Raw genomic sequence first — 26,938 nt, 5'->3', positions numbered from 1 at the left:
ATATTTGAAACCTGACGCTGCAATTGTGTATGGGCAGTCTAATGGGTTTGCATGGCCCCAACCCTGTATTGGAAACCGGACCGTTTTTGATATTTTTTTGTTTTCCTAAATTTTATTTATTTTTTTTTAAAAATAAAGGTCCAATTTTAAGGTTTAAAGTCTTGGTATGCCGTCAATATGCAAGTCACCACCTGGCATGAGATACCCGGGTTGCTCACATATATAGATAATCTGCATAGTGATACCCTTCCCCCCCCCCCCCACCTCAAGGGCCATTTGAATCCCTCCCATTCTGGGCACCCACTGATTGTTGTTTCGCCAATGGATCAACTGCCAGTGTGAATAGTAACGGGGACAAGGGGCATCAATGCCTTGTGCCACGTCCCAGGAAGAAGGTTCTCCCTAATTGTCGCCACCAGAGAAGTGTAGAGCAGGCGAACCCAGGTAAGGAAGTGATTTCCCAAAGCAAATCCCACCTCGCTGAGTCTACAGCCTTTTCAAAATCATTCGCGAGGAGGGCCAGTGGGTGCAGAACCTCCTCCATACCGCATGGCCCTGGACGGCATGAATCTGAATTGGTCTGGGTGAACTCCACAGGGTGGGCCCGCCACCTCGGGGCGTATCGCAACATTAACACTGCTCCTATTGATAAGAGATTTTCAATGTGCAATGCAGTTCTATCTGGAAAGTAAACAATTACTGTAATTTGTAACTGCAATGGGTGTTTCATCAACCAATTAACTTAGGAATTTTTCTTGCCTTGTTTCTCGATTTCCAATGTCGAATACCCCTGCTTGGAGTAAAGTTCTTCAGCCATACAGTGTTCCCACCTCTATTTTGATATCTTGGCATTTACTGAAATTGCTCAATGGGGGTGCCATCTGATTTAGAACTCTGGAAATGGGTAAAAATTTGAAAAATGACCCCTATAACTTGGTGTTGTGCAGCAAGATACTTAATTTGTATATCATATGTACCTTTTGCTGGTGGCACGTCTCTCCTGCAATAGAAAGATTTAATTTAGTTTTTAGTTTGAATGCATGGTTGCAGTCAGCTTTTAAGCATTTGTATTCATACTGGGTGCAGTTTGTGAATGTTTGGCATGGACTGAATCCCCTTCACAAATCATACTTCCCTTTTTTGTTGCAGATGAAAAGGTATTCCCCAGGAGCATTAAAACCCAAGGACTGAAAATTCACCAGCGTTTCCATTTTGCAAGTGCTTTGAAACGAATGTCTGTTCTGGCTTCTTATGAGAAGATGGGCTCAACTGACCTGAGCTGCATTGCAGCCGTGAAAGGAGCACCAGAAACACTTCACAAAATGGTGAAAATGAGCACAATGATAATTCTTAACAGAGATCCATCAAGTTTAGAGTGGGTGAAGCTTGTTGTGTTTGCTTGCGTTTATATAAATGCTCCAGATAGGGTGATCAGGCGGATTACCGAGATTTAAACATCCGAAATGTTCGAAGGAGAAAAAAGCAAAAGTTACTTTACCGAAAAGGAAACTGTCCCTCATCTCATCGTTTGTGTGGGAAAGCCAAGCTGAGTTTGCATTTTAAATTGTCATAAGAGCAACCAACAATATAACACACACAACCTAGGGTGAATAAAACATGGATGGAAAGTCCCATGGTTATTTAGGCGTTGCATCACACGCTGCCTAGGGATAGACACCTAAGTTTAGGGACAGGGTGTTCTTCCAATAGTGTTACACATTGTCTTCTCCACCTGCGTTTACTCAAGACACTGGTTTATTGAATTGGTTTACTATATTGTTTCTCCTAAAAAGAAAAATGGGCATGGATTGGGCTCACATTTCCCTAATATTCTAGCCTTGGAATTGCCTTGGTTAGACGTTCACTCACTACCACAAGGACTTGGTTCTCTGTAGAGGGTCCCACAGGCTCTGTGGTCTCTTAAGGTTACCTCTCTAGCCAATTTGGTTTGGTTCTGTTTATTCCTACTGGGAGGCCTGGGGTTACTGGACACTACTACAAGACTCTCGAAGGCACCTCATTCTGAATACTGACGGGCATCCTCACTGTCCTACTCTTAATGTCCCTTCCCCTTTCCTCCATACTGCATGGGCGTTCCTCGCTAGGGATGGGAGACGGAACCCTTCTTACCAGAAAAAATCTTCTTCCCCCTTTTAAAATCTTCTCTCCTCCCCCCCCCCCTCCCCCTTTAAATTTAGATAGAGGCGAGTGTTGGCGAGGCTCTGGGAGCATGCGCCACTCCTCAGTCCCCTTTTCCACATCGACGGGAACGGCTGATTTCACCAGAGCTCCTGGGTTTGGCTTCGGCCATGTAATCCCACGCGCTCTTCCCCGGATACATTCTTCTGTCTTTTTTGTCTTCTTATATCATTCAGGTACTCGGTCCTCTGGCGCCACGCTCCTCCCCGGCGCATGTCGACTTCAGCAGGCTTCCGCAGGTGTCCAGTCTGCGAGGGGCTCTTCCCTACATCATATCCCCACGCTCTTTGCCTCCTCTGCCTTGGCCCCGACCACGGATGGGAGGGTTGCACTGCATGTGATGCACTTTCTTTGTGTGCTTTGAAGAACAGACTAGCTAGGCGGAGGGATCTCTTCAGGAACTCTCCTCCAGAGGACTTGCAGGACTTTGTCCGACATAAGTCAACGCCCAAGGGAGGGCCGCTCTTTTCCAGCGACCCCCGCAAGGACGACTCCTTTCCAAACAAGTTTTTGCACTAGCACAGGTACCGAGGCTAGTTGTTACCGGCCGCCAGGCCGAGGGGTCTGTAGATCCTTCCGAAAGCCGTGCTTAAGGACTGCAAGGTTCTTTTTCCCAGGTGTAGAGTGGCTACACCCTTGTACTAGCAACCTGTCCGAGGGTGCCCCTGCACGCAGCACTACCGCCTACCAGGCCTCGACCTGAGGTGTAGGGTAGGTCTCTTGCTCCATCGCCAAGAGTCCTGGAGGAGGCCAGGCCCAGTGAGCCAAGCACCACGGCTTCGGCACGTGGGATGCAGCTCGACAAGATGGCCGCTCGTCTGATACCTCCCTGAGGAACGGAGTAGGTGGGAGAACCTGTTAAATGGTGGGACGGTTGTCAACCAGTTATGTGGCCTACAGCTTATCCGGCATCGTAGGGCAGGTTTACCCTGCAAACAGCTAGACACAGTACGCAGCGACCCCAGGAGCCGGCTGCTACCCCATTCTTTGAAAAGTTACTCACGCTCATGAGACCTCCTCAGATGGTGTCCATGCTTGAGGATGTAATCTGGGACATGCCCCCTCCGCCGGTACCTATAGTCTTTCCTCCTATGGCTCCAGCGCTGCAGGCCCCTGTGCAGCCCACGCTGGCTCCCCTGCCTCCCACAGTTCAGGTGGTCCCGTACCAGCATCCGCTGCAGGCGCCGGTCTCTACAACTCGGCCCTCGGCACCGAGCACCCCTCCACCGGCTCCGGACCAGCCAGACGCCCTGGTGAGGAAGAAGACCCTGATGCACCATTGTCAGCCAAGGCTTTCCACAAACGACTCGCAGGTCTGGCAGAGTACTTGGGCCTTCCTTAGCCTGAAGTCGAACAACCAGAGGTGGGGGGTACTTGCAGAAGTCCTCCCACTCTGTCCCACAGCTAGAAAGGGATCCCGATGCAGAAGGACATTGTCGCCTTGGCCAAAAAGGGGTGGCTCAAAGCCCCATTCGGCCCAGCCTGTCAATCGGCGCCTCGACGTGAGGTATAGGCAAATGGAGGGGGGATTAACTCTTGCTGTCGGCCCACCCTCAACCACACTCTTCGGTGATTGCTGCAGCGTCCCTCTATTCAAAGCCACAGTCGTCCTCTGCGCTGCTAGGCAAGGAGGAGAACATCTTGGAGGCATACAGGAAGAAGCTTTATTCCAACACTCCGGTGCATCTGCGTCAATTCAATGAGGATGCCATACTGGCAGGAAATGCCCGACTTCCTTCCAGTGCGCAGCCAGTCCCGTTTCAAGGCGGGACTGGCCAAGGCTAAAATGGTGGCGCAAGACCAATGGAGTCCACCATGGCTCACATTGACACCTCTGGCCGGGCCATATGCATCGCCACGGACATGAGGACTGGCTGGCTTTGGTCTACTAAGTTTAACCCGGACGTCCAGGAATGAATATTGGACCTTCCATTCGATGGGGGAGACATCTTTAACTCCACCACCGATGAGGAGGTAGATAAAAAGAAAAACTGTCCCCATAGGAAAAACCTTTAGCTATCCTTACGAAGGCCATGCCGAAGGCGTACACCCAGTCACATCAACGTGCCGACAAGGGTCGAACATTCGGAGGGTTCTGTGGTGTCCAAGAATGGAGGTCCAGACAGCGTGACCGTTTGCAGAATAAACACTGTTGCAAACAACAAAAAGGGAGAGAGCAAGGGCTATTTCAGTCCCTCTCCTCCCCAACAGCCTCAGAGGGAAAGAAGGGATGGCGCGTACCTTCGGGTCCACATGTCTTAGTGGGGGGCAGGCTTGACCTTCACGCACAATCTTGGCATCAGAAGTTCACAGACCCCTGGATCCTCTCTGTAGTATCCACGGGGTACTGCTTGCCGATCCCTTCCCCTCCTCCCTCCACTCCCACAGATTGGGACAGCAACTCTGTTGGCAGAAGTTCGGTCGCTCTTCGAATGCCAGGCTGTGGAAGAAGTGCCAGCCTCCCAGCGAGGCTTGGACTTCTATTCCAGGATTTTCGCCATACAGAAGAACCAACCAGGCCTGAGTTGTGTTGGACCTTTCCACCCTCAACCTCTCCCTCACTCTACAAAAATTCAAGATGGTCCCTGGATCTGAAGGACTCTTATCTACCTGTCCCTATTTGGCAGCCGCATCACTCTTTCCTATGATTCAGGATCATGGGCTGCCACTTCCAATACAAGGTGCTACCCTTCGACCTCAATTCAGCCCCCAAGGTATTCACCAGGCTCATGAATGCAGTGGCAGCCCTCCTCTGGGCACAGGGCCACCATGTCTATTCGTATCTGGAGGACTGGCTCGCCAAGGTGAAATTTCCGGAGGCGGTGCATCACACTTCCTCCATTATGATCACACTCCACGAGCTGGGGTTTTCGGTGAACCTCAAGAAGTCTCAGCTGCAGCTCACACACTGCCTGACCTTTCTGGGTCTCATATGGAACACAAGCTCTGAGTTTTCCCCTCGCAGGACAAGGTCATGGCCATCAAAACGGCCACTACTCGCTTCCTCACCCGAGAAGTGACCCCGGCCTGGTGGTACCAACACTTATTGGGCATCATGGCAGCGGTCCTACTGGCCGTACCCTACACAAGACTCGAGATGAGGAGATTGCAGCTGCACTGAGCGGTGCTCCCAAGCGGAGCTGGTCAGCATTCCGCCATCTCTACGCCCAGACCTCAATTGGCGGTCCAGGGACTGCAACCTGCGGACGGGCAGGCCCTTCCGACAGCAGGCCCTGCAGGTCACCATTACTACGGATTCCTCCCTGGAAGGCTGGGGGGCTACTTTGGACAACCACAGTGTCTGGACGCTGCAGGAGTCTCATATCAATTAGCTCGAGCTGAAAGCCATCTGGCTACCTCTCTAAGCTTGCCTTCCGCTCATTGGGGGCAAGGTCGTCCTCATCCAGAAGGACAACTCCACCAGAATGTACTAGGTCATAAAGCAGGGTGGTACCAGGTCCCCTCCACTGAGCAACCTAGAGGTCAGCATGTGGGACTGGGCCCTGGAGAACATCTACCTGAGGGCCATCCACCTTCTGGGGAGTCCAACATGGAAGCGGACAGGCTCAGCAGACTTGAAGCGGACAATTACGAGTGGCAACTGAACGGTCAGGTGCTGCTGGAGATCTTCAGCAGCTGGGGGGCATCCTCAGTTGGAACTGTCTGCTAGGACAATAAGAAGTGCCAGCAGTTTGCGTCCTGGCAAGGGCAGGGCCCCGGCTCCCTGGGTGACGCCTTATAGATTCAGTGGAGTGGCATAACAGCGTATGCCTTCCCTCCTGCACCCCTGATCCACATGGTGCTCTGCAAGATAAAAGAATCGTGTCCCTCTGCATCATTCTGATAGCTCCATGGTGACCTGCGCGACTGTTTCTCTGAGCTTCTTAGTCTCTCGGCCAGGCCTCCAATTCACCTGCCGCTGGGCCCAGCTCATCTCCTGGCGCAACAGGGGGGGCATGGTCATCCACCTCGGCCCACAGAAGTTGGTCCTTGCAGCGTGGTTCCTGAGCCAGTCACTCTGAAACACCTGGGCCATCACAGGCTAACCTAGAAATCATTCAGAGCGCTAGTAGCAAGGCTACTAGGAGCCAGTACAAGAGTAAGGGATCAAGGTTCTGTCACCTGGCTGACTCTAAGGAGATCAACACCCTTACGTGCAAGTTGGATGACGTACTCTCCTTCTCTGCACACCTTGCCCACTCAGGCGTGCAAGTGGATACATGCCACACCTATCTGGCAGCCATAAGGGCCTACAGAAATTCGGAGGGGGGAGTTTTCTCTTCTTCCAAACCGGTGGTCAAGGAACATTTGAAGGGCCTCGCAAGGCTCTTACCTTCCGATCAAGAAACCACACCCTGTGTGGGACCTCAATGTAGTGTTGGACACCTAGTCGCAAAAACCAATCGAGCCAATGGCGTCCGCGGACATGAGGTTGGTCACCATTAAAACAGCTCTTTTGATGTTTCTCACCTCTACTCGCAGAGTCGGGGTGATCCAGGTGCCTCAGAACCCTATAATATTTTTCACAAGGATAAGGTGGTCCAGAGAACACACCCAACGTTTCTACCCAAGGTAGCCTCTGCTTTCTATCTGAACAAGGAGATGGTCCTACCTATGTTTTTTTGTCGACCCTAGGACGATGCTCAGACTATCTTGCACTGTCAGAATTTCAGGGTGCATCTGACATCCAACTTGGACAGGACAAAGGGCTTCCACAAGCCGGACGCTCTGTCACTTTAAGGGGGGGGGTCAAGGCCTGGTTATCAGGCATCCAATGCCTCTATAACAAGGTGGATGGTTCCAGACATCAAAGAGGCCTATGAGGGGCAGCACAAACAACTTGCAGCTAACCTGCAGCCCACGCTCTCAGAGCCAAGGCCACGGCCGTCTCATTCCAGCAGCAGGTCCCATGGCAGATCATCAGCAGGGCAGCCACCTGGGCCACCCCTTCGGCTTTCTGTAAGAACTACTGTTTGGATGCCGGCTTTGAATCAAACCCTGCTTTCGGACAGGCGGTTCTAAGGAACCTGTTCACTTGAGGAGGGTCTTCTCTCCACCCTAGGGCTAGATTCAGTTGTAATCACCCATGCAGTATGGAGGAAAGGGGACGTAATAGTAATTGATAGTTGATCACTGTAGTGACTAACGTACTTTTAGTCCATAGTCCCCTTTCCTCCATACGTCCCACCATCCTCCCCACTAATAAAACTGGTGTCATTGCGCAATGTTAAATATTGTCGTGTCAATGGGGACTGAGGAGTGGCGCCGGTGGGCGGAGTCAGGGAGTGCATGCTCCCAGGGCTGCACGGCTCTATGTTTAAAGGGGAAGATTTATTTCTGATGAGAAGGGTTCCGTCTCCCGTCCTTAGCGAGGGACACCCGTGCAGTATGGGGGAATCAGGACTATGGATCAAGAGTACGTTAGTCACTACAGTGAGTAACTATCAATTATTGTTACACTGAACGAGAGCTGGTAGAATCAGAACCATTTGGACAGGGCCTCCAGCAAATCTAGTTGGACCTTTGGGTGCCTTAATATACTCAGGCTTGAAAAAGCGTTCATCCACAACTGTTCTGCTGGCCCCACTGTCTCTCATGGCAGGGGCTTCCTGGCCATCCACAAGAACACTGTCCATACAATACCCTTTGTTATCTGGAATGGAGCTATACACATCCATATTCAGTTTTTTGCACAGACCCAGGGACACTAAGGATGCACTGGCTTGAACACCAAAGGGTTCTTAAACCAGTGAAAGTGGGCACTAGCCATTTGTACCTCTCCCTCAGGGATGAAGGCTCAGGGGGGCAGTGCTGACCCCTGAAGGTCTACCCTTGCATCTCGGATCTCCTTTCACATGGTCAGTAGACCCACAAGCATAGCATTTACCGAATGCTCTCTGAAATGGGGGTTTCTGTTGACCTCCCACTGTTTGGGCACCAGAGGGTTCACTAGACCTACCAGTTTTCCCATGGGATCTACCCGTATTTTGTTTGTGTACCTCTCCTAAGGGGTTGGAATTACAAATCATTATTCGTACCTTTGTGTTGCTTTCCATTCGTGGCTACCCATGAGTCAGCTGCTCTTGCTAACTTTTTGGGATCAATTTCATTTGAGTCTGCCAGGTGCTGTCTCAGCTCAGGAGAGCAGGCTTTAAAAATAGATTCTAACAAAAACAGATTTCTCTTTCCTTCAAAGGTGTACACCCCTAACCCAGCCATCTAAGTTTTCCAAACATTCACACACCCAGGTAGGCCGAGGGGTACCATCAGTCTTTTTGAGAGTCCTAAACCTCTTAAGGTACTGGGAAGGAGTTTTCCCAAATCTGGCTATCAAGGCCAGCTTCACATACTCCTGTCTTTCAAGTTCACCCACCTCCATTTCAACATCAGTTGCAACCTGGAGTAGCCTAGACAAAAGCCAGGGAATCAGCTGATTTCCTGTGAGACCCCGAATCCCATGATTGTACTCAAAGGCACCCACCCAATCCAAAATATCAAGTTTCACATCATACATACTCGCTGCTTCTTTAGGCAGGCGAGGCCTCGTGGGACTGGAATACCTAGAGGACTCTGGGAGGGAAGCAGTTTCAAGAAACCATTTTGTCATTTCAAGAGCATGCTGCATTTCCAATTCCCTGAGTTTGATGTACTGATGTTTGGCTTCAGTTTGAGCTTGCAGCCTTTTAAAGTCCAGTTCAAGTCTCATTGTTTCAAGAGACACATATTCTGGACTCGGTCTTGGGCCTTGTGGGGTCCCAGTGGACATGGCTTTGAGACAAGGGCAGACAGTGGCAAAGAGGGTCTCCTATCCTGGCACTCCTCTGACTCTTCTAAGACATTAAAATTCAACTCTGAACCATCTTCCTCATTAATTTCCACATTTCCTGGCTTAGTAGATGTTGAAGGCCTACTACCCAAACTCTGGTGATTGAACAACCTTGTAATCGACTCATTTTACTTTCCTTTTACAGTAAGATTCCTGACTTTACACATTTCTTTCAGTTGATCTACTGTTAAAATGATCAGGGCTTCCTGACTGAAGTTATCCATATTTGGCATGTTACAATTGCTGTTCTGTTGGAGCTTAGCCTTGGGTTTAGTTGAACACAAGCAAAGCAAAATACTCAATGTAACAACTCTACAATCCTCACAGCTTGCCACCAGTGTTCACAAAATTGTATGTAGTAACCCTGTGGTAGACTACACCGGCCTTGTCCTCATGGCAATAGTTAACCCAACCTTTGGTATAAGTCTGTACTACACAAGTTGGTATAGTGACTGAGCAGCCAGGCTGATCTCAAGAGGGGTCAATGTGAGTTGTAGGGTTGCAACAAAGAGTTTCACAGTGACAAGTATTCAAATAACACTTATACTCAAGGTTTCTTGGTTAAATAATGATTTATTAATTTAATAAGTTTTAAAATGAGCCTTCTTTAGAAAGGAGCAATTGACAACAAACTTCAAAATACACTTCTTCAGTTCAATAAGTAAGTGGATCCCCTTTTGGGATTGCACCCAGCTATTCCTACGCCCTGAGGTGACTTCAATTGCTAGGATACTGTGGACATTAATATCACGTTCCACACTCAAATGGTAATACTGAAGTTGTGGTGAAAAGGAAAAGGTTAGGGAAGGAAACAATGGTTAAGTTTCTCTAACGTGTAAGCACTTTTGAACCCCCACCCCCAATGCAATTATTAATGTAGATTAACCCTTTCCCAGCTATACAAGTAAGGTATGTATGACTTTTTGGAGGGGTAGTTAAATCGCAGGTTAGAAGAGTCTTCAGGGAGCCAGGCGGGGAGTGTCACTTGGGCAAAGTCTAGGGGAGCTGAGGCATTTCAATCTCTTGCACAATGTTTTTTCCAACATTTTTTTTAATGAATTTCCCTATTGGCATTTCATATAACACAAACAATCCAACCAATAACCCCCCCACCCCCCAGTACGCACATAAAGGCGGCATTAGAAAACCAAAGGTCAGCCCGGGTCACAAAACCAATGTCCTGCATATAGCCCATCCGATCCAGTCTCCAAGCCGGTGGCATCGCAGTGTCCACATCATTTAGCCCTTGTATCCGGCTTCCGGGAGTAAGCAGAGACCTCGCCTCAGGACCAGGCCTAGCGGGGGATCCCTGTGTAGTAGGGTAAACCGGATTCTCCCTCCCCGGCCGGCCTAGGAGGTACAATGTATACGCATCCCACATCTGATTGTCACCCTGACAGGTCCCCCGCAACACACCCCATCGGGTCTCCATATAGTTGCAATAAAATATGTCCCTTGACCATTGCGCAATTGTCGGACTTCGCTTATCATGACCCCATGGCCACACGGCTTTTTGCCAGAATTAAGAGGAGCCCTATCAATTTCCTAGTCCTAGTCCCCTTGGGTATCCGCCTCGTATATCCCAGTAGTGCCAATACAGGATCTGGTGTAAGCTGTTGCTCCGCGATATCTCCAATTACCTCAAAAACCTGCTGCCAAAATTGGACCAGCTCCACACACTCCCAAGCCACATGGAGAAAACCCGCCGTCTCCTGGCCGCATCGGAGACAGACCCCTGACCTCTGAGGAAAATGATCCTTTAGCTGAGCCGGGGAATAATATGCAGAAATTTGAAGTGGACCAACTTAAAATTCGAGTTAACCGCCCCCCTCTTGGTCATCTCACAACAGTACTCCCAGACATCGACAGGTATTTCCTGCCCTAAGGACCTGTACCACAACCCCCTTGAGGATAACCCAGCACCCGGCCTACCCCTCAGAGCCAATCCATACAATCGGAAAGTACCCGCTTCCCATGTCCCTCCCCAGCCACCCTATCGAGCATCCAAGCCACTGCAGGCGGTTCAGGAAAGGAGGGGAAAAGCCGCTGCAACGTCACCCTCAACCTGTAGTATAGAAACGCATCCAATGCCGACAGGGCTCACCTCTCCCTCAGTTGAGGAAACAAACTTCCCATCAGGGAACAGCTCCCCCCATGTAGTGATACCCAACCGTTTCATCGTAGCCACATAATGCACCTCACTAGTCAGGGGAATCCCAGGGATAAACAATGGCGGGAGTTTTGGTGAATAGAGCAAACCACCACTGGGAGTCAACTCCAGAGAAGACCAGGCCCAGCAAGTAAGCCCAACCAAGTCCCGGGGAACCCGGGAGCGGTTCGGGGTCGTCAGAATGACCGACCTTAGCAGCGCTGGAGACGCGATTGACCTTTCCATCTCCACATGTCTATGTTCCGTTGCCATTCCATACCAGTACCTAAGATAACTGGCCTGCGCCATCCTATAGTACAACTCGAAATCAGGCAGGGCCAGACCTCGCTCCTGAACCGGCGCTGTGAGCTTCCCCCAAGAAACCCTAGCTTTTTTACCTGCCCATATGAAGTGCGTTATCGATGAATGGAGATCCCGAAAATATTTTTGAGATACCCTTATAGGCATATTCAGAAACGCATACAAAAATTTGGGATGAATGGTCATTTTAACCACTGAGATCCTGCCGTATAGATTAAGTGGGAGCGAAATCCAACCTAGCATCGCCCGTCTAGCCGAGTCCAGCGCCTCCACATAATTCGCAGCATATACCTCCCCCTCCTCCCTCGGCACGGTGACCCCCAGATAACGAGTGCTCTGTAGATCCCACTGGTAACCCCAAATATCCCGAAATTGAGATACCCCACCTGTCAATGGGAAGATAACTGACTTACTGGTGTTTATGTGCAGCCCCGAAAGCGCACCAAAGCGTTGTAGATCTGACATAATCGGGTTCAGGTTAACTTCAGGATGGCGGATAAACAGGACCATATCGTCTGCATATAACGATATTACCACCTTATGAGTATGCAGCTGGACCTCCTGTTGTAAATGAAACTCTCGAACCCATTCCGCCCAGGGTTCTATCGCCTGGGCAAATAAGGGGGATAACGGGCAACCCTGGCACGTTCCCCCCCCCCCGTTCAAGCGGTAGTACCCCAGTGGTCCGCCCATTCGCCCTCACACGAGCTACCAGGTCGGTATACAGAAGTGACACCAAGGAGATAAAGAACCTGCCCAGGCCCAACCTACGCAAAACAGTGAACAAAAATGACCATTCAACAGAATCAAATGCCTTGGTGGCACCCAATAGGACCGCCACCACCGGATCCTCTGCCGGCAACGCTGACATCAGGCCAAACATCCTGCGCAGTCTGAAAGAGGTCGACCGACCAGGAATACATCCTGCCTGATCAGCCCTCACCAAGGTGGGCATCAGCAGCACCAGTCATCTCGCTATGATTTTCGTCAAGTATGGTGCCAACCTTTCAGCATAACACTTATAGAATTCGGCTGTAAAGCCGTCGGGGCCCGGAGATTTCCCGCCCGACAGATTTAATTGCGTCCATCACCTCTTCCAATGTCACAGGCCCATTCAACCCCTCCCTCTGCTCGTTTGAGCACCAATACAACCCCACTTCGAGAAAAGCTTCTATAATCCCGCCTGTGCCACCGCCAACTGACGAGTATAGGTGGCCATAGAATTTCTCAAATTCATGGCCCATGCCCTCATCCTCATAGTGATCAACTCCCTTCCCATGTCACCCTATTATCCCGACCACCCAGTCGAGTAATCCTCGCGAGCGACCGCCCTGTGGCCTGCCCTTTACCATATTTCCGAGGTGCCATCTTGTCCCACATATACTTAACCTCCTGTTGTGCCAAGGTTTGAAACTCCTGCAGTTTCCGCTTAATGGTACCCTGTTTAATTTGAGTCGGTACGGGGGCCCTCTCCTGTAACACCTGTATTTCCTCCTCCGTATCAGCCAGATCTCTCCGCAGCTTCTTCAGAATCCCCAGCTCCTTGACTATACATTCATCCCTGATCATACACTTAAATCCTTCCCACAGGATGCCAGCAGACGACGCCGACCCATCATTGACCTCAAAGTATGCATCTATAGCCTTCGCTAGTTCCTCTCTAAAGACCCCATCCGTAAGCACCTCACTCTTAAACGGCCAGGGCGGTTTCACCCTATCGCAACCTTCCAAACAGACCGATGGCAGAACAGGGGCATGGTCCGAGAGGGTGCGAGCCAGAATACCTACCCCCACGGACCGACCCATAGCCACCCGAGACACCAGGAAATAGTCCAATCGAGCCGCTGAGCCGTGAAGTGCAGAATAATGTGTAAATTCGCTCACCCCAAATGTCTTCAATAGCCCACACTGGAAACATGCCCCGAATTTTATTAGATATCCTGCTAACCAGACGTGCCGCGCTGCCCACCCTATCCAGGGAAACGTCTAAAACTGAATTAAAGTCTCCAGCCCATATGATGTGCCCTTCGGGAAGTGCCCCCAGTTGCCTCTCAACCCAGTCAAGGGACTCTGTGATATCCTGGTTGGGACCATAGTAACATATTAGTGCATACAATATCCCCTGGATGACCCCCTGCACCACCAAAACCCTACCCTCTTGATCTTTCACCACATTGATCAATCAGAACCCCACCGATCTATGTACCAAGATGCACACACCCATGGAATAAGAGGAATAAGAAAAATATCTATGGCACCCCCAGCTCTTACCAAACTTAGATTCAGATGCCGCTGTCAGGTGGGTCTCCTGAAGGAAGGCCACTCCCACCCCGTGTCATTGCAAGTATTGCAAAACCTTCCGGCATTTAGGCAAACTGTTAAGGCCCCTGACATTCCAAGTCATAAAATGTACTGTCGCCATCTGTAGATGTTTGATCACACACTCCTTTTGAAAAAACTTTAAGAGACTAGAGGGAATATTTATCTGGACCTCTTTAAGACAACCCTCAAAACGTCAAAACCACTAAACATACCACACTAATGCTTAAAGGCTCCCTTGCTTCTCCAGTACCTTCTTCTAACTCAGTCCTGCATGCTGTTTAACTCATTAGATTATAACATACTTATTCCAAACAGTTTTTTTTATCAAAAATATCAATTTATTTACTCTCAATAAAAACACCACCAAAAAATACATTCACAATTATCTCAACAAGGACAGCATCTTGCACTTTTGTCTAAGTTCAATTATTACACATTTGCCACTATTTTTGGTATCATTGACCACAGACAACTTCTACATAACATTCTATTTTCTAATACCTATCTCTGTTATTAAATAGTTCATCAGTAGAAGACAAATTTTTCAGTTTTTCATTTACTTTTTATATCTTCTCCTTTCTTCACTGGGTACTCTAACTTCCCCATAAAAATCATGCTCTACTCATTCACACTTATGTCATTCATACATCCTTTCGGTTGCCAGACATTTGGTCGAAAAAAATTGGTCGACCAGACAAATGGTCGAACCAATTTGGTCGAAAACCAAATGGTCAAATTTTTTTATTTTCACCCCTTTTTTTATTTTTTTGGGGGGGTCCCCCCCAACCCCTTTTTTTCTCTAAAAACCCCTTTTTTTAAAAAACGAAAACCCGAAAAATAAATATATAAATAAAAAATAATTTCGACCATTTGGTTTTCGACCAAATTGCGTCAACCAAATGTCATTCGACCAGTTTTCAGTCGACCAAATGACTGGACACCATCCTTTCATTCTACAATCCACACTACCCAACATGTTTCTTTCCTTTATAGGTTCTTATAATTCCAGGAAATTCTTCAGGGGTTAATTTTTGTATAGCAACAGTCTGTTATGTAGTGACCATTCGGTCTTCTTGTATTCTTTACACTTCTTGGTAAAGGCTCATGTGTTCGGTTCACATCTGTTTCATTTCTGGGCCAGAGTTCCACAAGAAGGTATCTGTGAGAAGCAAGTGTATGAAGAATGGATTTAATTATTAACCCAACTTCTATGCAGTCTTATTCCTACATTCGGGGTATACAATTTACCATGAGAGAATATATTCTTCCAGTTCTTCAGTACTAGACATGCACTACTTGGTAAAGGACATTATCACGACACGACGTTTTTTCATAAGGTGGTTTACTGTTTTTCTGGTGACCTACCCTCTCTATTTTTTACCGTAATTCCCCTGTTCTTACAAAAGGGGCATTTGATAATTTATTTAGTTTCCCAATGCTCTCACCCTGCTGTTGTGGTACACTATTTACCTTCTGGCTTTTACCTGCAGGTTGTTTATTTTCATCCATCCAGGTATCTATCTCTAGGTGCTTCTTAATTCTCAACACTTGTGTACTGCCTTTTTGGGTTCACCTTTTGCAACATCTATCAATACAGAAATGTCACTTGCAGTTACTCCTGGTTAAACTGGTACTACATACCCTATGTATAATAAGCATAATCTAATGTTACACTTAGTGCTAGGGTATGTACCTTAATTAGGACTTCCCATGTTAGAGTTCACCATGTTTGCTGTTTCCAGCTTATCCCGACCCTTCAGTGATCTTTGTACGAGATGAATGTCTCTTTTTGCTCTAATAGTCAGGGTAAAAAAAAAATATATATATATAATATATCACGTGTTATTTCATATTTGCTTATTGGAGCTTATTTCTAATCATTAACTATTGGGTATGTCATACTTACTCAATAGTTACGACCTCGGTCGTCCCGGGTTCCCACGTGATCTATACACGGCTTCTTAGTGTTCTAAGTGCCGATAACTATTGAAGCAAAAACAAAAGGTATATCTTTAAAAATTGAGACATTCTGCCCGCGTGATCTTTAAACGGCTACTTGGTGTACTAAGCGCCAATATCTCTTGTAGCTAACTCATGGGGCATATCTTTAGAAATAGGGACATTCCGCTCTATTATATCTCCCTCCTACAGTCTTGCATTCGCTGTCTCGGATGTTTCGCCTACCTTCTAGCATAGAGTGCTTGATCCATCTGCCTCGCGGGTTGCTGCCGGCGTTCTCTCGCTTCTTCTGACTTCCGTCGTCTCTGTTCACATACCCGGATGTTTTTGTCCGCGTCACACACTCCTCCAACCCTATTGAACCCCACAGGCCTCCAAGCCCCCAGTGCGTACCATTGATTTCCCCCCTCTTCCCTCCCACCCCCATTCTACCGACGACCCCCCAACTCGTCAGTGATCACTCCCCCCCCACCCCCCTCTAACCCCCTTCACCCATACTGGAGTCCCCAACCTTCCAGTACCCCAACTACCATTAGCTTATATGCAAACAGCTTTCGCTCAAGGGGCGACTACGAGCCCAACTCTCCTTCGCTCCACCACAGGATAACTGTCTCTGCACACGGATCAGTCACCAACTACCCAAGGTAACAGCAACATCCACCAACTTCCTCCATGTTTCAGCGGAATCAGGCATCATCCTTCAGTGCTCTGGGAGACCCAGGCAACATATCAAGAAAAGAAGAGGCTTCCTCCGGAGTATGAAAAAAACAATGACTTTCCATCATGTACCACCCGCAATTTGGCCGGGAATAGCATCGCATATTTCCGATCCCTGTCGCTCAGTCTCTTCTTGACTTCCAAGAAAGATTTTCTGGCAGCCTGCACCCTATCGGTGAAATCCGGGAAGAGTTTGATCACATCCCCTTTATAAGACAAAGTACTCTGGCTTTTCTGAGTGCCGTATCCCTATCCCTATAATTCAGTAATCGGGCAATCAATGGACGAGGCGGGGCCCCCGGAATCGGTCTCTGACCACTGGGGATCCTGTGCGCCCTCTCTGACGCAGAGCGTGGAGAAGCCCTCAGACCCCAGGGTCTCTCGCAAAAAATTTCCTCCCAGTGCCTCCATGTCCTTCTGTCCTGCCGACTCTGATAAGCCGACAATTCGTATATTATTCCGGCGAGATCTCGATTCAAGGTCATCCTGCATCTCCCGAAGCTCCTTCAGGACTTTCCTGACCCCTGACATTTCCCCGTAGACCGCCGTTGCTACACCTTCCACTCCCGACAGGCGCCCCTCTGCCTCGTCCAGCCTCTCCCCATGTTTGTCCAAACGGACCTGCATGTGATCCACCTTGCAGGTCAGAGTGTCTAGCTTGCCATCCAAAGATTGTATCCCAGACTGTAGCGGTAGGAGCATAGCCTTAATGGTCTGAAAAGCAGCCACAGGATCCGGCTCAAGCCTCTTTGCGGGCGGCAGCGCCATCTCGCCCACCGAACTGCAACTCTTGGCCTGCGCGGGCAACTCAAAATTCAATTTAGACTGCTGCTTACCCCCCTTTCCCGACTTAGACATGGTTAATGTTAGAACCAGGTCCTCGAGATATTTTGCAGGGTATGATGATCAGGGCCACCCATGCTCTCGCCCCCTGTGCCCTCCCCCGCACCAGAAGAAACCAGGCTTGAGCTCTTTATCCGATAGTAGAGCTCACCGCAGTCAACTCAGACTCTGGATGTATGGGGTCCAGCAGGAGTCCAGTGCTGCCTAGGGAACCAATCACCAAGAGCCCCCAGAGCTCACCCCCCCCCAGGGGCAGTTGACCCCAATCTGTACACAAGACCTCGCACAGTGCCCGTACCGCCCTACATGAGCCCTGCCTCCAGTCCACACAGCACCCTGCCTGCTACTGTGCCCAGCCCCTTAATTCATCAAAGCCTGTGTAGCACGCGTGCAGCCGACACCGGTCATGGCCAGTGTCGTGAATGTCCTCCGTTGGTCCAGCGGGTGCACAGCGCTACTCCGGGGGCAGGCACCGAGAACCCCCAGTGCACGTCTTCCTGAGGGCAGGCAGACCCAGTATGCTCGACACAGATCCCTACACAATGCCCATGTTACCCTATAAAGGCCCGGCCACCAGGCACTACAGCATCGGGCCTGCCACTGTGCTCAGTCCCACAGCCCGCCAGAGCCAGTACAATACACGGGCACCCTCTTAAAAACCTGCCCAACATGCTCAAAGTCCTCCGTATGTGAGAGAGCTGACCTCTCACTGCGTCAATCCCCACATCGGCAGGCCAGGGCAGGCAACAGCATGACAGGGGGCGAATGCCTCGGGGCTGTTCAGTCAGCAAGCACCGCGTGCACAGCCCCCCCCCCCTGTCCCCCCAGGGAAAGCGCAGGGTCCGCCTCCAGGGAGGGGGATCACCACCGGCCCCGCCTCCAGGGAGGGGGATCACCACCGGCCCCTCACTCACCACTTCACGGCCGCCCTCTGCTCCGGCCACCTCTAGTGAATGGCCGCTGTTCCGACCCAGCCTCAAAGGCGCCGGATCACTCAGCACCTCGGTCCACAGGGGGTACGGTCCAGCCAGCCCCGACCGGGCCGACACTCCACCACCACCACATCCCAGAGGAACAAGGGATGTTATGTCCCCTTATTTTTTGATTTCGAAGAAAGACTGGGGATTGAGACCCATCATAGACTTGCGTGGTTTGAACAAGCTCCTCAGGAAGGAAAGGTTCAAGATGGTTACTCTCTCGCCCTCCAGGCCCTTCAACTTCAGGACTGGTTGGTGTCTCTCGACCTCAATGACGCTTAATTTCATGTGCCGATTCATCCCAAGCACAAGAAGTACCTGAGGTTTGCGGTTGGCGACTCGCATTTTCAGTTTCGGGTCCTGCCTTTCGGATTGACCTCCGCCCCAAGAGTTTTCACCAAACTCGTGGTGGAGGTGGCGGCGTATCTCAGGAAAGGGGGGGGGATTTACGTCTACCCCTACCTGGACGATTGGTTGGAACAGAGCGCGCTCTCCCGAGCAGGTCCTGGATCTGTCAGTCACCTGCCACTCCCTTCACAAGCTGGGCTTCTCCCTCAACTTGAAGTCCCACTTGACGCCAACTCAGGGGCTCCAGTACATCGGGGCAGTGCTCGACACGTCCCTGGGGCAGTGTTTCCCTCCCCAGGTGAGGGCTCATCACATTCTGCAGATGGTGCACAAGTTTCAACATGCCCAGAGTCTCCCAGCGTTCGACTTCTTGAGGTTGCTCGGCCTCATGGCATCCTGCATTCTTCTGGTGCCAGAGGCCAGATTGTGGATGAGATCTCTGCAATGGGCTCTCAAGATGCAGTGGTCAGTCCTCCAGCAGGATGTCGGACCACGTTCAGGTTCCGCCCTCGGTCGCCCAGGACCTTCTGTGGTAGGCCGTCAAAGGCAATCTGAAGGGGGTCTCCATTTTGGCTACCCTGGCCGGAGGTGACCATCGTGACGGGATGGGGGAGCTCATGCCAACGAGGTCACAGTCAGCGGTCGTTGGTCTCCATCAGAGTCCAGATTCCATATCAATCTGTTGGAGCTGAGGGCCGTCGGGCTTGCCCTGAAGGCTTTTCTGCTGACACTGCGAGGGAAGAATATCCTGATTCTGACGGACAACACAGTGGCCATGCACTACCTCAACAAAAGGGGGGGGGGCAGGGTCACTTCCTCTGTGCAGGGAGGCGATGCAGCTCTGGGCCAGCCAGCAGGAAATTTCGATCTCGGCAGTTCATCTGGCCGGAGACTAAAACGAGACGGCAGACGCTCTGAGCAGGCAGAGCGTGATCTCTCACGAGTGGGAGTTGGCTCGGGAGATTCTCCTGGAGATCTTTGCCCTTTCGTGGACCCCACAAGTGGATCTCTTCGACTCCAGTGTCAACCGGAAGTGCGAAAGGTTCTGCTCGCGGGAATATCCTCCAAGAGGAGCCTTAGGGACGCGTTCGTGGTGGAGTGGTCTTCCCACTGCTGTATGCGTTTCCTCCAGTCCCCATCATCCCGCAAGTGCTGTGGAGGTTAAGGAGGTTCGGTACCCGGATGATCCTCATTGCTCCGGCATGGGCCCGGAGAACGTGGTACCTGGACTTTCCCGACTTGTCCATCTGCCCTCCACGCTGTCTTCCCTACCGAGATGATCTGCTCTCATGGGAGTGGGGGGTCTGGCTCTCCATCCAGAGGTCAGATCCCTCAACCTTCACGCTTGGCTTCTGAAAGGTTGAGGTATAAGGATTAGGACCTCCCTGAAGACGTGATGGAGGTGTTGCTTTCCGCCAGACGGCCTGCAACAAAGTCCCTGTACCGTTGCCGTTGGAGAAAGTTCTGCGACTGGTGCAGGGTTAAGGATGTGGATCCTTTTTCATGTGACATTCCTGTGTTTCTGTCTTTTTACATTCCTGTGGTTCTGTCTTTTTTGCTTTCGTTAGCCCACAAGGGCCTGCAAGTGGGTACCATTAAAGGTTACCTGGCAGCCCTGTCCATATTTAAGTGCTCGTCTAAGGAGTGTTCTTATTTCAAAATTCCTTTAATTTCTCAGTTTCTGAAAGGACTCGCTAATGTGTTTCCACTGTCACCTTTCCAGGTGCCCGGTTGGGATTTGAACCTTGTTCTAAAATTCCTAATAGGTGCTCCATTTGAGCCTTTACATTCTTGTCCTTTTGAGACTGTTAACCCTTACTGTATTTTTAGTTGCTGTTACTTCCGCTCGCAGAGTGAGTGAGTTGCAGGCACTTTCTGTTAAGCCACCCTTCAGTGTTTCATAAGGACAGGGTTGTCCTTGGGGTTCGTCCTTCCTTTCTTCCGAAAGTAGTGTCGGAATTTCATTTAAGCCAGAAGGTCATTCTTCTGGCATTTTATCCTCCTCCGCATCTTGGTAAGGAAGAGGCTCCATAGGTTGGATTTTAGGAGAGCTTTAAGTTTCTACATTTCACGCATGTCCCGGGTCAGAGTTGGATGATCAGCTCTTTATAGGTTACGCTGGAAGGCGTTTGGGACAAGCTGTTACTAAGCAGACTTTGTCTAGGTGGATTATCTTGGCAACTTCTGAATGTTACCGCTTGGCGGGTAACGACTCTCCAGTAGGCTTACGGGTCCATTCTACTGCAGGGGTCTGCAACCTTTGGCTCCTAGATTTGTTTGGACTACCATTCCCATCCGGCCTGTACAGCATAGTCAATGTCAGGAGATCATGGGAGTTGTAGTCCGAAACATCTGGAGAGCCACAGGTTGCAGACCCCTGGACTAGGGGTATGGCTGCCTCTACTGCCCTGCAGAGGGGTGTTTCTATTTGTAACATCTGTGAAGCAGCCACATGGGCTTCGGTCCATACTTTTGTAAGACACTACTCCCTAGATTCTTATAGTGGGCAGGATCTGGCCTTTGGCAAGGCGGTACTTTAATCTGCAATTTAATTGGGCATTCTAAATTTCTATATTCTAAATTGTTTTCCCTCCTCCAAACGTTGGTACTGCTTTGGGAGTCTGTCATAGATATGGAATACGTCGGAGGACCCAATCCCCTCGACGAACAAGTTACTTTCTTACCTGGTAACGTTCTTTCGATGGGATGGTCCGACGACGTATTCCATATCGCTCCCTCCCTACCTGCCCCGCTACAGAATTTCTTATGCGATTGCAGCTTACGTTTCCGCAAGGCTTTCTGTGGTCATACTGGCAGTAGATTGGTGCCACAGGTTCTGGGAAAAAACTATAACTGAGGCTACGGGCGTCGTGCGTCCTACTTATAACATCCAGTGAACTTGGCTCGACAGAGGCCCTCGGACAGCGTATCGACGTCATCGACGCAGACGCTGAAAATATTTCGAAGCATCACAGCTGTGGTGATTACCCGTCATAGATATGGAATACGTCGTCGGACCATCCCATCGAAAGAATGTTACCAGGTAAGAAAGTAACTTGTTCTTCTCCCTTCCAGCTGGGCTGTCATGCGCAATACTCGCGGCCTTTCGGAAATAACTATCTTTTGCCGGGGGTCTCTGGCTTCCTGCCCCTCCGTTAACCCCTCGGTTTGTCGCTCTCCTTTGCTTGGTTCGCCATAGCCCTGGAGGGACTGTTCCTTCTCATGCACTGCCTTGCTCAAAAGTTCAACCAAAAGAATGTTTTTGGACTTCAAGTCCCACAATGCAATGTTTTTATTTTGCTCCCACTTTGCCAGCTCCCTTAAAACGGCTTTCTGGTGGGTTTGGGAGCTGCAAGGTTGTAAATGGGATGTTTCCTGAGGTCAGGGTCTCACCACCTGCCCCTCAGAGGCCTCGGCTTTCTGGTCTGGCCTAGAAGCTCCTGCTTGGACACTGCCGGGTAATCCCAGCTACTCCTAGTTTGGATCCCTGGAGTTGGAGCTACAGAAGTGTCCGCACCATTTCCGAGTACCCCAGAGGTGGCTGCTCACTATACCCTTCCCTGGCTGCGATTGATGGATTTTTAGCTCAAGAATCTACCTGGGTAATCCCTAGTATAGTGGAATTGGGACTGTAACCCACATTTTGCACAGTGTTTTCTTCCCCACCAGTACTTATCCGCGGCTTTAACTCTTTTGGCATACTGTAGCCTTCCCTATACTCACAGGCTCAGTAATTTGGCAGTCCTCATTGCTCCAGGTCTTCCAGGTTTCCTCCAGCTCTGGTTCTTCACGCCTGGCCACTGTGCTGCCTCCAGCAGCCCCAGCTCGCTCAGAGTGTATACTGGCTGGGAAATCAGGTGAGAGTGGTTGCCCAGCCCTGCTTGACTCGGCCTGTTCTTGTTAATGGGACAAGATGGAGACTGCCCATAGGCATTCCTGGCTCATTGATTCCTATGGATTATCTTCATAGCTCCTGTCTGCTTCTTCCTCGTCGCAGTGGTTTTGGGAGAAAACAGTGGGGCGGAATTATGGGAGTTGTAGTATTCTGAGTGGTGATAGGAAGAGGAGCAACAATATTATCAGGAGAAGAGGAAAGATCTTGTTGCTTTAAAAATATGGGGTGCCGTTTGTTCTTGTTTCCTCATTCTCTTTCACCTCCATTTGGTGTTGGTGCCTGTTGGAATTGTGGAGGGTTCAACAGGACAGGAATTCCAATAATCTATACAGGTGGAGGAAAGGTTGGATGGGGGTGTGTCGCAAAGGGGAGGGGGGGGGAATACCATTTCTCTCACGAGTCTGTTCCTCCTGCAATTCCCAAGAACCCTTTGCCCATGTGATCCTCCCTTCATTTTCCACCGCCAGGGTTGGTATACAAGCGCGATGGCCCTCTCCTGGCTTCCATAACAACTGATCGCCGGGTTCTAAAAGTGAGAACATCCTCCAGTTTCTCTCACTACATTCAGCTTCTCTCCCTTTGGTAAATGCAGACACCATTTTTAACTGTCCCGCATAGTTGGGCCTCCTTATAACTATCCTGCATATTCAGTTAGTGTTTCTTCTGATCCATATTAACTCCTTACTCCTTTTCCTCGTCCCAGTACTTGAGGTTTTATGGGAGTTGGAGTCCATGAGACTTAAAGGACTTTGGAGGTGATTTTTGTTTGAGATTTCTGGTTAGCTCAAAACCATTAGAGACAGGAAGTGTTCTGTGTGTGTTACGTACATATGAATTGAACATGGTATTCGGTCTAGAATAAGGGTATTTAGGGTTTGCAGCTGGAGGATTTGTATAATAGAATGACATTAGGAACTTAGAAATTGTAGTGTCTTTTTCATTTAGGTGGGAAAAATACTGCTCCTCTCCTAATGGGGTCACCACATCTCCCTGACAGCCATCAAACTTGAATCATTGAATGTTGCTGTTTGTACTCGTTGTAGCCCTAGACCACTCTCGTGCTTTTCCTGAGGATATGCCTTGATTGCTCGCCTACCTCACCTGATTGTGTTTAACTTCTGTTTCTGTTTGGAGGGCGGGGGGGGGGTGGTCTGCTTGGGGACAAAATTGGTTAAAGTAAATGACATTCTGTATTCTACCTATGCTTGTTCACTTTGTTGTTTTCACTCAGTTTTCTCAATGCCCAGACAACTACAATGCTGTTCACACTGAAATCTCCCGTGAAGGAGCCAGAGTCCTTGCACTTGGATACAAAGAACTGGGACACCTCTCTCACCAGCAGGTACATGTGTATAATTTGTAGCATTTATTGCATTGTGGCATAAAATTTTCAATGCATTCCTTGCTTTTGTTCATTATTATTATGGTAATTATTGAGCACTGTCCTAGCTTCAGGAAGCAATGCCATTACCTTATTCGTGCTGCTTGCTTAAGAAGGGACTGCTAGATGGGAATGGGAGCCTGTTCTCGTCGTTCCCAGGTTTCCCAGAGCATGTCCAGGACATCTCTAGGCACTCTACCATAGAACAGTTCAAAAGGTGAGAAACCTGTGGAGACCCAAGGGGTTTTCCTTACTGCAAATAGTGCCCAAGTGTAAAGGTGGAGCTACATGTACTTGTTGTACTTGTTTCTTATTTTGCCAGAGGCCACAGAAAGTGGTAAAAAAAAGGTATACTCTGATTTAAGACTGGTACCTAATTTAAGTAATCTTTCCCTATCGGGTAAGTATTTAGAGTCTGAGTTCAAGCCGCGGATAAGTACTGGTGGGGAGGAAAAAACACTTTTAGTGCAAAATGTGGGTTACAGTCCCAATTCCACTATACTAGGGATTACCCAGGTAGACTATTGGGCTAAAAATCCATCAATCGCAGCCAGGGAAGGGTATAGTGAGCGACCACCTCTGGGGTACTCGGAAATGGTGCAGACACTTCTGTCATTTGTCCCATTAGTGGGGGTCCATCAGTCACAGGTACAGTGGCTGACGTAGGCATTAGGTTTTTTCCTAGCTAGACTGCAGTTCTGTTTTCTACTTACAGATTGGTATAAGGAAAGATGTTCTCTTTTGCACCTTTCCCTCCATTGACTTCAAGGATGTATACGATTTGGCTGTGGCACAATTGTTCGCAGCCAAATTGACACTGGTCAATTCGGCCATGAAGACAATTTTGCAGTGGCCAATTCGGGCCAGGTTTAAACCCACCACATACGACAGTGCCGTTCGGCACACATCGTTAGTTAACAGGTTACTTCCATGCATGGTGTTCTGTTGGGGCATTAGTGGTTGTCATCTGAGGGTTTTGTCCTTGTGCACCTGGAGGTCGTGGTGGTAGTTGAGCGTAGGTCTGATGTATCTCATAGGGTATGGAGGTTGGTCGTGGGAGCTGTACCTGTGGTTGGGGCTCGGGTGGTGGGCAATAGTTGCTATAAGGGTTGTAATCCGCCCCCTGCTTGCTCCTACACTCTTGCAAAATGCCCCGACTTCCCACAGCTCCAGCATTGCGAGGGTCCCATACCTACTCCCCGAGGGCCCATACCTCCAAATACCCCTCTGAACCCGTCCCAACTGCTTTGCTGACCTCCTTGCTGCAACTCCGGTTAGGACATCCCCACTGTCCTTGTCCTCCTGGCCAAAACGCCACTATTCAAATGGATTGTGTCCTCCCATGTATTCCTCATGTTATGATAAATATCCTTCCAGCTTCAGCTGCTTCGGAAATTCTTTTGGACAAGGGGCGCTTGGTGAGGGCTCAACACATTCTGCAGATGGTCACCAAATTCCAGAGTGCCCAGCGTCTTCCAGCCTTCGACTTTTTGAGGTTGCTCTGCCTCATGTAATCCTGCATTTCTCTTGTGCCGGAGGCTCATCTGAGGAGGACAACCCTCGAATGGGCTCTCAGGACTCAATAGTCCCAATTCTAGGGAAGGATGTCAGAGTCGCACAGGATCTTCTGTGCTGGGCTTGTGAAGACATCATTCTGAAAGGAGAATCCTTTTGGCAGCCATGGCCTGAGATAACAATAGTGATAGGCGCCTCACTCACGGTGTGGGGAGCCCACACCAACGATCTGACAATCAGCGGTCATTGGTCTCCATCGGAGTCCAAACTACATATCAACCTTTTGAAGCTGAGGGCAATCAGACTAGCGCTGAAGGACTTTCTGCCCTCTGTACGGGTAAAGAATGTCCGGATGATGATGGACAACACAGTAGCCATGTACTACCTGAACGAGAGGTGGTGTAGAGTAACCCTAACTACAAATCCGAGATCCGACAGGCCAAAAAAGCCTACTACAATTAAAGAATCCTGAACTTCTGCATCAATTGCAAAGCGCTCCACAGGATCATCTCCGAATTTGTGAAGCCGCCCTGCACTATTGCCCCGACCACGTCCACGCAAATGTTCTGCAACTCCCTCTCCACTGAACAGGACGGCCACCCTCAATGCCAAACATTCATACTTCACCCCTTGCCCAACACCCGCTCCCCAAGATGCCACCCCTAGCGCCCCAGAAGTCCATCTTTCAACTCCTTCAACCCCATCTGGAGCAAGGAGTTCCTCAAATTACTGTCCTGCAGCAGACCCTCCGTGTCCCCCCGTAACCCTTGTCCCCCCTCTCCTCAAAGAAATCTTATCCTCCACCTATGTAGGAGAACGGGCTGGGTCCATACTCGAGGACTCCTTCACCTCTGGCATCTTCCCAGTAGCGCATGTCAAACACCTTCTGAAATAAAGCAGTCTCGACCCCCTTCAGCCAGTCAATTACAGGCCCATCTCCAACACTAGATTCCTGGCGCAACTCATTGACCGCTCTGCCTACTCTCATCCGAACCATATAGCTGAATCCAACAACCTACTAGAACACACTCAGTCAGGCTTCCTGCCGCGCCACGCAACTGAAACAACACTGACAGCAATTTGGGACGACCTCAGTCTCGGCAGACTTTGAAGGATGCGCCGCACTGGTTCTCCTTTAACTCTCTGCAGCTTTTGACACCATTAACCACTCAATCCTCCTCAACCTACTCCACTACCTAGGAATCGGAGACCCTGCACTGGATTTCCTTGTTCCTCAACAGCAGGAAACAAATCACTTTCCTGCCCCCTTTTTTACCTCCTCCGCTCGCCTTGTGAACACTGGAGTACCCCAAGGCGCTTGCCTCTCCACTCTCCCTTTCAAACTCTGCATGACCCCGCTGCTAAGCAACATCTGCTCGCACAACTTCACCTGCTAGAATTACGCTGACCACAACCAAATTATCCTGAGAATCGCCAAAACGAGCTCTGATCCACGACCCAACCTAGCTGCTTGCCTCAGAGATAT

General features: G+C 49.7%; 1 protein-coding gene across 1 annotated transcript in view; it reads left to right on the top strand.

Moving 5' to 3' along the window:
• ATP13A1 (ATPase 13A1) overlaps positions 1-26,938 on the top strand; it is a 547,512-nt gene that overhangs the window by 180,262 nt on the left and 340,312 nt on the right. The window contains exons 14-15 of the mRNA XM_069604021.1: positions 1,150-1,325; positions 23,788-23,898. Coding sequence (XP_069460122.1) covers positions 1,150-1,325; positions 23,788-23,898 — 287 coding nt within the window. The remainder of the gene's footprint in view (positions 1-1,149; positions 1,326-23,787; positions 23,899-26,938) is intronic.

The sequence above is a fragment of the Ambystoma mexicanum genome, chromosome 3q (assembly GCF_040938575.1).
Source record: "Ambystoma mexicanum isolate Mex_15411 chromosome 3q, UKY_AmexF1_1, whole genome shotgun sequence".
Classification (NCBI taxonomy): Eukaryota; Metazoa; Chordata; class Amphibia; order Caudata; family Ambystomatidae; genus Ambystoma; species Ambystoma mexicanum.
This window is presented reverse-complemented; position numbering and strand designations above follow the sequence as displayed.